The 12023-nt window shown below is 31.5% G+C and overlaps 1 protein-coding gene across 1 annotated transcript; it reads left to right on the top strand.

The window, feature by feature from the left end:
• The first annotated feature begins 457 nt into the window (after window positions 1-457).
• Window positions 458-2525, top strand: ATMAK3 (Acyl-CoA N-acyltransferases (NAT) superfamily protein). Its single transcript, XM_021442301.1, has 4 exons — window positions 458-683; window positions 803-923; window positions 1148-1203; window positions 2129-2525. The coding sequence occupies exons 1-4, from the start codon at window positions 495-497 to the stop codon at window positions 2342-2344; spliced, it is 582 nt and encodes a 193-aa protein (XP_021297976.1). The 5' UTR covers window positions 458-494; the 3' UTR covers window positions 2345-2525.
• Window positions 2526-12023: the final 9498 nt, after the last annotated feature.

Raw genomic sequence — 12023 nt, 5'->3', positions numbered from 1 at the left:
TTAAAATCTTAGTTGTCATTTTATATTCATATGGTATTGACATAGTACTAACGTAATGTTAACATGAAGGGTGAAGATATCATATGGTCATATTATAATTCATTATAATATGTCAACATATCACATTAACATTACATGATATATAATGACAAATAGTATTTTGACTAATAACAATTAATCAACTTTTACATATAAAATTTTATTTGATTTAAAATAAAAATATAAAAATTTAATTAAATATAATAAAAATAAATACCTAATTAAATTTTTTTCAAAATAGTTCTAGTTTTTTTAAACATTGTGTCAAAAACTCAAATGTTTGTAAATCACTTCAGGTCAAATCCGAGCAGCTAGGCCCAATAAAATGATGAAGTGGATGTAGTAGGCCTCTGTATGGGGCCCAAACTTCTATAGAAGCCCATGTGAATTGGCTTGAAACCAAGACATTTGACGCAGAAGAAGAAACGCAGAGAACGGTGAAGGAAGAGAAAACAATGGAGGCAAGCTCCGAAGAAAAAGAAGAGAAAGCGGAATTTGAAGAAGCGGAGATAGAGTATGTGAGCTATGGAGGCGAGCATCACCTGCCTCTGATCATGAGCTTGGTCGATCAAGAACTCAGCGAGCCATACTCCATCTTCACCTACCGATATTTCGTCTATCTTTGGCCCCAACTCTCCTTCCTCGTAATCTCTTCTTTCCCTTCCTTTCTTTTTGTTTTCGATTATTTCTTTTGCATTTGCACAATGGGTTTCTCCCAAAATTTCTTTTTCTTTTAGTTCCTGATTTTAAAAACAAAAAACAGGCTTTTCACAACGGTAAGTGCGTGGGAACCGTGGTCTGCAAGATGGGAGAACATAGGAACACTTTCAGGGGCTACATTGCCATGTTAGTTGTAATCAAGCCTTATCGTGGAAGAGGCATTGGTAAATTTTCCACTGCTTTTTTTTTACCCCTTTGATGTCATTCTATCTTACTGCTGTTTAATGTGTAATAATTCTTTTCTTAAATTTCTTGAATGGGTTGGATTCCTTTGATTGCAAGTTGATAAGTGAGCATCGCATCAGTTCATATCTCAATGGTTGCATAGTCCACAAAATTTATGTAAAATGTAGACACTGAATTTTGATGCCTTTTTCTTATGTTGCAGCCACTGAACTGGTTACCAGATCCATTAAAATGATGATGGAATCAGGGTGTGAAGAGGTACGGGATTTTTTCATTCTTTGTCTTGGTGATTTCGTTTGTAATTTGGATATTGCTGCTCATTTCTGTATCATTGGTTAATCTCATTCTGTTTAACAAGGATAAGATGCTGTACCAATGTCTTGTTTAACTTGAATTTGTTTGCTATATTTGTAGTTAGTGTGCTTATGAATTGCATCTTTCTAATAGGCTTCACTCTTTCATCTTCATATATGCCAATGCGTATATAATTTATTACATTGTAAACCAGTTACTTCTGTGGAGATATCTCCACTCATCAAACAATTGACCTTGTTTATGTTCTTAAACACCAGGGCATTGACCATTTTAGTGCCTAGTATATGCTGCCTGAACTCTGAATTGATGGTTTTGGGTAGCCATTGAAGTAGTGATGATTTCCTTGATCCTCTATTCGACTAAAGTGGATGTTGTACATGAATCAGAAACCATCTTACTAAATTAGCATCGGCACAACTTTATCTTTTTCTGCATTTGAACTTTATGCAATCTTATCAAGATGGCCTCTTATTTCAAAACTTCGATGATGGTTGAGATATTTTTCCTTCACTGATATCTTAGTGTTTCGAAACCAATAACACCTTCTAGGCTCTAGCTATTTTTGTCTTTTCAAGATTATGCTTTTCTGTATATCCCTGTACTCGGTACTTTATGAGTTGCTTTAGAAAGTGGAAAGGTTCTAAAATAATTTTACTGTTTACCAAGGTATCCTTTTTAGTTTGCAAATTCATTTATAACATAAGAATTGGAGAAAAAAGTTTGAGTATTTTCTTCACCACTCGTAATTAGTTAGGCTATATGGTGATCATTATGTTCATGTAAGCTTTAGAGAGTTATAATCCATGGGATGTTTGCGGCAATGATGAGATTCAAAAAACTGACTGCCCCATGTATTGTATATTTGAAGGTTACACTTGAAGCAGAAGTAACAAATAAAGGAGCACTGGCACTTTATGGCCGTCTTGGTTTTATAAGGGCAAAACGGCTTTTTCACTACTACTTGAATGGAGTTGATGCTTTCCGGTTGAAGCTATTGTTTCCTCGCCAAGAGTTACACCCTTCCCTGCCCATGTCAACAAACGTATATGCAGTTCATGAAAACAATGATCTAGATACCACTTGAAGAATGTGCGAGTGTTCATCAAGGCTTGTGATTTAAACTTTAGATTTCACAGTTAGGGGTGCACATCTGTTGTATTTTTAACCCTTAAAGTTGTTTATACACTCAATGCTAGTGTTGGTTTTTTTTTTTCTAATGGATAGTGAGTACGTAATTGAAACTTTGATTAAGTTTCTTTATGTTAGCAACTCTTGTTCATTATTCTTGCAACCTCTATCCCCTTCCTCCCAGGTCCAAAATAGAAGTGAGAAAAGAAATGAAATAGAAGAGTAAGTCCCATTTAATTCTTTCTTTGTGTACTTCCTAAAATCATATAATACATACTAAAAAAAAAAGGTGATAAGGGAATTTAAAGTTTTTTTTTTTTGGACTTGGGAAAGGGGATTTGAACCTTTACCTTTTAAGTAGAGAGATAATACATCAATCAATCAGTCAAATACTCAAATTCGATAAAAAAATTTATAGTTATATCAACTTTCTTTTTTAAGTTTTAGTTTTCATTTAGACGATATTGTTCAACAACATTATAACTTGCTAAAATGCACTTTAATTGAACCTTTTTAAGTTTTAGTTAATTATATCATTCATTTAAAGATTTATTCAATTGAAGTTTTAATCGTTTTTTAAATCTAATTAAGTAGTCTATTATCTAAAGATTTATTCAATTGAGTTTCATTAACTGTTATTTACATTTGATTTAGTCTTTATACCTATGAAAAAAAGATTATGACTTAGGTGAATTAATGGTCAAAAAATACCTCGTAGATCTTTATATTATGAGGTTTTTTGTCAATTTAGTTCCTTTATTGAAATAGTTAGGGAATATGAGATAACGATTTTATCAGAATAATGCATCACTTTATGAAGCAATTCGGATTGAATTTGTTAGCTTTGGTTGAACCATGCATAAGTGGAGTTCTGATAGAATGATTCGAAAATTGGGGTTTGACAAATCTCACCATGTAGAGGTAGAAGGTTTTTGTTAGGGTATTTGGGTTTAGTGGAAGGAGGATCTTCGAGTGTTGATCATTCGGTACATATCGAATGTCTAGTTGGATTTCAGCGGTTTTTGTTAGTGATTTATGGATTTTGAAAAAAAATTATATAAATTTTAATTACCTTAGATCAAGGGTTATAGTAACAATCAATAAAAGCTAAGAACAAATATTAAACAAAATTGACATATACCTTCCTGAACCTACCTATATTCACGCATGACCAATTATATGTAATACTTTCGAGAGTAACATCTCAAAAAGACTTGAATATTTTCGCAACTGATGAGAATGGCTTAGCTATCAGTAAAACAAAAAATATTGTCTTTCGAGAAATGCTTGATAATTTGCTTTCAGGTTTGTTTAGAAATTTATGTGCAATTTTTCATTAATATTGATTCTTATATTTATTAATATTTTGGTTCGAAAGATTATATAAAAAGCACACTATGGTCCCTATTCTATGCAGCTTATATCTCTTATATTTCATTTCAATATATTCTCATTTCAATATTCATACTACCAAAAAACAGAAAAAATGCAATGCATTTCGTGATTCGTAGCGTAGATGCACCATAGTTTCAGCATCAATTAAAAGAAAGATGTTCTCCATCAAATTAGAAAGTTTCAAATAAATAATAAAAAAAAGCTCTTCTAATTCTACCAACTTTAAATTTCATTATTCATATTAAATACTAAATAGCTGCTTTTGGATATTTTTGAAGTAGCTGATATTTAACTATCACTATGGCATGATACCTGTTATGTTTTTTTCTAATTTAATTCCTTGTTCATACCATATCACATTTTAATGCAATTTTATTTCCATTACTTAAGTTTTACATTTGTTTCATGATAGTTTCCACCGAGCTATTTTACTATTCAATATTTTTGTCGTTTACTTATTTGTATGCCTTTTTTCTTTTGATCCTTTGTTATCCTCAACTAGGGGTGTGCATGGGTCAGTTTCGGTCGGTTTCGGGTCGGTTTTTCGTCAAAACGGCAGATCAAAATTTTTCAGGATATAACCGACTGAACCGCAATGATATAAAGTCGGTTTCGGTCGATTTTTTAGAAGGTCGGTTTTGGTCGGTTTCTGGGGGGAATTGGGACTCGTGGGACTGTGGGAGGGGGGCAGGGGGGAATCAGGACTCGTGGGAGGGGGACGGGGGAATCGGGTCAGGATCGGGACTCGTGGGAGGTGGGGCCGGGGGGAATCAGGTCTGGTCCGTCTGGAGTCGGGACTAGTGGGAGGGGGGGCCGCGCGGGGGGAATCAGGTGAGTCGGGACTCGTGGGAGGGGGGGCTTTCGTTAGGTCGGCGGGTGGGGAGGGGGAATTAGGTAAGGAGTCAGGACCGAGTCAGGGGGGTCGGGGGGAAATAGTGAAGTGCTGCCAGGGTAGCCGGGCGGGGGCCCATGGGTGACCTTGCCCAAAAGAAAAGGTTCGGTTTTTTCGGTCGATTCGGGGGGAAAGGATTCCCCCCGACAACCGAGCCGATCAGCCGACGAGGCCGATCGGCACAACCGACGGTTGCAAAAACAACCGTCGGTTGCAGTAACCGACGGTTGCGGTCGGTTGGGCTGTTCCAACCGATCGTTGCCCAGTCCTATCCTCAACTGTGCTAGTTGATCATGTATATTTATATTTTTGTTGATTACCTATAATTTAGCATGCGCCCTAATTAGAATATGTTCCAAGAGTTGAAAATCATATTCTAGTTGTAACATGATTGTTCAAACCTGTATATCTTCCTTTTGATTGTTTGCTCATTTCTTTCAACCAATACTCAACCACCAGTATCTGATTTTTTTTTTTCACATTACTTAATAACATTATTTACACAATATATATTTGAAATTAGTATTTAACATTCGTAAAACACTACGCTATAAAAATCAACTTCCAATCAACTGAAATAGACATAATTTTAATTATCTACCATGATAATTACTACTATTACAAAAAATCAAACAATACATTTGTTTCGTTTTAGTTACTGCATACAGCTTATTTTGGAAGATAATACCGCACAAATGGATTTGGAAGGCCAAAGAAAAATTGGTTGGTGCGACCATTACAAAGTTGGTAGCATTACAAACTATCAACTACATGACACTACTAGGACTTGATCAAACAAATCAGGGTGTTTACTGTGGGTTTAACAAATAGAGCAATCCAAACAGGAATTGCCAACTACAAATTGTTTGATTCTAATGAACTCGAACTTCTATAATGGGATGCTTCAAGTTCTGCAGCTGCTTCAGCATCTTCAACACCAACCCCAACACTGAAAGCACCAAAAGAACAAACCCTACCCTCATTAATTAAAAGCCAAGTAGGTAGAGAGTTTTTTCAAGATTCTTCACCACAAAAGCAATCCATAATCAGCCCATCAGAGAATTCACAAGACTAAATTTTACTGAAGCTTACATTATAGAGCAAACCCACCGTTAACAAAGATGAACGATCACCCATCAAAAAATGCAAGACTAAGTATAATAAATAAACTCCTCCACTTTTCATGCAGCAAAAACACCAAAACAACATATAATATTTCTACCATTACTTCACATGCTTATCTTTATAGCTCTCCTTTTATTAGGTTTGAAAACAAATAGTTTATACTTTTAAACAATTATCATATACTCCTTCATTCTCCAATCATAATAATAAAAAAATATTTCCAATAAAACAATAAAAACTATTTCCATATCATTTTTATTATCCAACCATCATTCATTTTTTTTGGCCCCCCAAGAGCATCAAATGAAGCACAATCTAGTAATCTCTAATTGCAAACTTTTTGGTTACTTCCCTTTTCAAATTATTTTGAAGGCACCTTGATATTAATTGAGATTGAAAAATTAAAAAAAAATAATAGTGTATTATCCATTCATCGCGATGTGTATTCAAATCTCAAACTACATATGATTTTTATAAAAAATAAGAAAATAATAAAAATATCAACTAGATGAAATCTTAATAATTACAATACTCATATTATAAGTCTATGTTATAACTATCATTTAAGAATATAAAAAAACAAGAATTTTTCCTTAACACCCCTAAACACAAAAAATTTTCCCAAATGAGTCTCTTTTGACCTTTCTCTTCATAAGTTTATATATTTATTGAATGATGAAAATTTGTCAAAATTTTCAATAAAAATACCTATTAATTTAAATGAAGTATCAAAACATATCTAAATTATTTAAAAATTTTCACATTTGATTGATGTAATGAAGACTTTCAATCTATCGATTCAGGTTTTCAAATTTAGTTTAATTGAGTAATTTTTAATACAAAAATCTTTTAGATTTGATTTAAAGAATTTTACTCAAATTTCACTCTCATTAAAGTCTCACTGTCGTTAATTTTAATAATCCACAAGGGTTAGCGTAAGACTATTTTAATACGATGAATCTCAAGTGAAAAGAAAAACAACGAGCTGGGAATCAGTAATAAATTATCACTTCTATTTAGAAATGGAAACTTGTACTGTTGATGTCTATAGACAATGTTGCTACTGAAATTAAATTAATTTGGGCATAATACCTAAAAATGTTCTTAATTGTTTCACACTAATTTAAATAAACTTTTATTTTTTTATTATATTCAATCAAGTTCTTATACTTTTATTTTAATCCAAATAAGCCTTTATGACTAAAAGCTGATAAACTGTTATTAATCAAAATATCACTTGTTATTTTATGTCACGTGATACTGACATGACGTGCTAACATGTCATAATGGATATAATGTGACATGATGACATGGTCACTTGCCATTTTTGCTCATATCAATGCCATGTGAGCATGAAATGGTAAATGATATTTTCACTAATGATAATCAGTTAATCATTAGTCATAAGTACTTATTTTGCCTAAACTAAAAATACATGAACTTGATCAAACACAATAAAAGAATAAAGGTTTATCTAAATTTTCTTAAATAGTTTAAGAATTTTTCAAAAGATTATACCATTAACCTATGATAAATCCTAGTTTTCTCCCTCTCTCTTTTGACTAAGATATAAAATCATTATTAAGATTATTAATTTAAACTAAAAACTTATCAAAGATTTGCTCAAAAGATTTTACATATAACCAGCTCTTAAAGGTAAAAATTATGTGATAAGATGGATTTTATCTCATAAGTCGAGCTAAGTACATTGCCAAATAACAAATCAAAGAAGTGCATCATCCAAACAGTATCTTAGTTTGACTTATATATTTATAATACATATAAAAGAACACATGTTGGAAAACTTTTTAATGGATGAAAATAATTATATTTAATTTGTTCATTATATTTCCAAATTACCCATTTAAAATATTTTTTATTATTAATATTAATAAGATTTGTCTAATTTGTAAATCAATAAAAATTCTAATTGTATCGAATGACTTTTATTAAAAATATTTTTTATTATGAATATTAATAATATTTATCTAATTTGTAAATAAAAATTTTAATTGCATTGAATGATTATTATTGAAAAATGCTTTTCTTAATTATAATAATATTAAATAATGTATAGATTAATATTACAAAATTTCAATTATATAATATTAAAAAATTAATTTTCAATTATATATAATTATCTTTTATTTATAAATAATTAATTTTAAACTTTAAAAAATTTTATTTTATATATAATTATTATCTATTTTTAAATATATATAATTATTATTTTAAAAATAAATAAACAATGAATGTTACACATGACAATAAGTATTAGTTGTCAAAAAGGCTTTGATTGACTTTAAAGTGGTGTTCAGTACTTTACAATGCAATGCGATTACAGGTAATACGATTGCAAGGAAAATAACATTACAGTGTTTGATATAGAAGCAAAATAATGATTAAAATGCTGAACAAATAATATTACAGTGTTTGGTTTACAAGTACTTTGCTGGGAATATAATGTTAATTTTTAAAATTACCCTTATTTATTAAAATGTAAGTTTAATATACTTGTATTTTTTATTATTAATTTTTATATAATATCATCTCTTAAATATATTTTTAATGTCATATATTTTATTTTTATTTTTTTAATATTATATATTTTATTTTAATTTCTTTTACCTATATTATAAAACTTTTAATTTATTTTATTTTATTTTAATTTCTAATTCTTATATTATATATTTTATTTTAATATTTTTATTTTAATTATAACATTACAAAATGTTTTTAACAAACTAATAAAGTTGAAAGGTAAAAATATCTTTAATAAAATTACAAAGGGCAATGTAATGTGATTACATTGGTTTTGGACTGTAATCACATTACATCCCTTAGTTGTAATGGAATTATATTGCTATCTTATATTACAGTGATATATTGTAAAACAAACACTGTGACGTCGGGGCGTTGTAAAAAATACTAATAATTGTGAGGTTAAAAACCCCACTAAGGTGAATCACCAATCTTGGCAAGGTTGAAAAATCCCATTAAGATGAACAATAGCTAAAGTCCCATTTTAGTTGGCTAGGCCAAAAATACTAAAAACCTCTTACTCTTTAAAACGAGCCTAGAAAATAAGCACCCTTGTTTAAGAAAATATTATTTATTAACTCTCAACTTGAATACATATAATAACTAAGCATAAGGGTCCTATTTATAGTATTATAGGCCCACATTCTAATAAAACTATACTTCTAGTTGTCTAATACAAATAAGAGATTTAAATAAAATAGGTGTTTTATTCTTAAATAGAACATGACTAGCTTAAAGTCCTAATACAAATAAAAGAAGAATTTTATTATACCTATAATTCCTAAATAATAATAATCTAATAATATACTCCTGTATCATTCTTTCTAGGTTGGAGAAAAATCGTCTTCAAGATCCATATCTTCATCATGTTTTCCATAGTAAGGTGAGAGGCCAGCTACATTGAAAGTTGTAGAAACTTTATAATCTCCAGGTAGTTCAATTTTGTAAGTATTCTCATTAATACGTTCCAAGACTCGGAATGGTCCATTAGCTCAAGGAGATAGTTTTGCACGAGATTTAGGAAAAACGTTCTTTCCTTAAATGAATCCACATTAAACCTCCCTTTTTAAAACTAGCTAGCTTTTTGTACTTGTTGGCTTGCTTTTAGTATTTGTCAGTCTAATGAATAGTCTTTTCTCGAACTTCTTCATGAAGTTTCTTTATTTGCTTAGCACGTTCTTCAGTATCAGCACTAAATTCACGAGTAGTTGGTAATGCAAGAAGGTCCAAAGAACTAAGAGGGCATTTTCCATACACTACTTCAAATAGACATCTTTCAGTGGCTTGGCTCACATAATTATTATAAGAAAATTCTGCTTGTGCTAATACCAGATCCCATTGGCGAATATGTTTACCTACAAAGCTTTGTAATAATTTTCTCAAACTTTTGTTGACCACTTCTGTTTGACCATCCGTTTAAGGGTGACTTACTGAACTAAATTGCAAGTGAATTTTCATTTTCCTCTTGAGAATTTGCCAGAAATGACTCATTAACTTCACCTTTCGATTTGAAGTGATGGTTTTTGGAATTCTATAAAGATGCACAATTTCTTTAAAGTACAAATCAACTATGTGAGAAGCATCATCAGTTTTATGGCATGGCATAAAATGAGCTATTTTGAAAAATCTATCGACAACTACCATTACAGAGTCCTTTTGCCTTTGAGTTCTTAGTAAACCCAAAACAAAATCCATAGTCACATTTACCCAATGAGTTCAAGAATGGGTAATGGTTTATACATATCAATGTTTTGATTTCCAAGTTTGGCAATATGGCAAACAGACACCTTTGAATATGTCAGATGATATCTCATTCCAGCTTAGGCCAATAAAACTTTTCTTTCACAAGAGCCAATGTTTTGTCTGTCCTAAAATGTCTAGTTAATCCTCCATTATGAGCTTCCCAAATAATAGATTGGCATAAAAAACATTAAGGGATTCATAGTTGGTTGCCTTTGAAGTGATACCTTTTTTATTGATGAAATTGTCGATAAGGATGTTGGGAACTGGATTTTGGTGTCTCACCAAATTTTGGATTTTTCTCATGCAATTCTTTCATAAAGCCAACAACCTTCAATTGTAAGGTAGAGAGGAGAGTAAGGCAATGACTTAAAGCATAAACAACCATGTTTTATGCACCTAACTTGTGCTTAAGGAGAATTGAAAAGGCTTGAAGAAACTCACTCCAAGCTGCATGTCGTCGATTAAGCTTGTGTTAGGAGTTAAAATTGTTTAAAGGCTTCATGGTCATAATACAAGATGAATTCTTTTGGCAACAAATAATGGCTCCAATGATCCAAGGCTCGAATAACAACATAAAACTCCTTATCATACATTAAGTATTTCAATCTTACATCATTGAGTTTCTCAGTAAAAAAGGCAATTGGCCTTCCTTTTTGAGAAATAATAGCACCAATACCAACATTAGAGGCATCATAATCAACTTCAAATACCAAATCAAAGTTCAAAAGTATAAGCACGGGAGCTTTAGTAATCCTTTCTTTCAATTCCTAAAGCTATGTTGTGCCTTGATACTCCATATAAAACTATCTTGCGTAAGGCATTCAGTAAGTTGAGCAAAAACAAAACTAAAGTTTTTGATGAAACACTAGTAAAAAGAGGTCAATACATGAAAGCTTCGAATGTCATGAAGTGACTTCAGAATTGGCCAATTGAGAATAGCACCAACTTTGCTTTGGTCCACGTTAATCCCTTGGTTTGAAAATACATATCCTAGGAAGATAACTTTGTTTGTCATAACTTCTTCAAGTTAGTAAAAGGCTTTTGTTCTTGAAGTACTTCAAATATCTGCGATAAATGTTCTAGATGTTCTTTCTGACTTCTACTATACACCAAAATATCATCAAAATAAACTACAACAAACTTCTTAATAAAAAGACGGAATACCTAGTTCATTAAGCGCATAAAGTTGCTGGGTGCATTAGAGAGGCCAAATGGCATACTTGTCCATTCATATAGCCCATCTCGAGTTTTAAATATAGTTTTTCACTCATCTCCTAGTTGCATTCGAATTTGGTGATAACCACTATGCAGATCGATGTTGGAGAAGATAATAACACCATGCAATTAATCCAATAAATCATCAAGTCTAGGAATGGGAAAACGATCCTTGATGCTGATTTTGTTCACGACACGATTATGAATGCACATGCGCCATGTGTCATCTTTTTTTGAAACTAATAAAATAAGAACAACACGTGGGCTAATGCTTTTTCTTACTAGGCCTTTCTCCAAAAGTTGTTTGACTTGATGTTGTAACTCCTTATGCTCTTGTGGGCTCATGAGATAAGCAGGCTTGTTTGGAATTATAGAACTAGGGATGAAATCAATGATATGCTGAATATCTTGCATTGGTGGTAGTCCATAAGGTATCTCATCAAGTACAACATCACTAAATTCCTTAATTATGGGTTGGACATCTTTAGATAAGGATAAAGATACTGCATTCTCCTCACAAACTAATAAGAGGTATAAAAAGCTTGACTCACGATAAACTTTGTTAAACCAGACACAGTGATGAGCGTTTTATCTTCCTCTTGTTTCTTTGGGTAGTCTTTTAGCTTTAGTGGAGTCAACATAATTTTTACTCCATTTTTGATGAAAAGATAAGTATTCTTGTATCCATCATGATGAGCTCGATGACCATATTGCCATGGGCATC

Source organism: Theobroma umbraticum, unplaced genomic scaffold (assembly GCF_002168275.2).
Source record: "Theobroma umbraticum cultivar Fairchild unplaced genomic scaffold, ASM216827v3 scaffold_239.1, whole genome shotgun sequence".
Classification (NCBI taxonomy): Eukaryota; Viridiplantae; Streptophyta; class Magnoliopsida; order Malvales; family Malvaceae; genus Theobroma; species Theobroma umbraticum.
The sequence above is the reverse complement of the archived record's forward strand: the minus strand, read 5'-3'. Positions and strand labels throughout refer to the sequence as shown.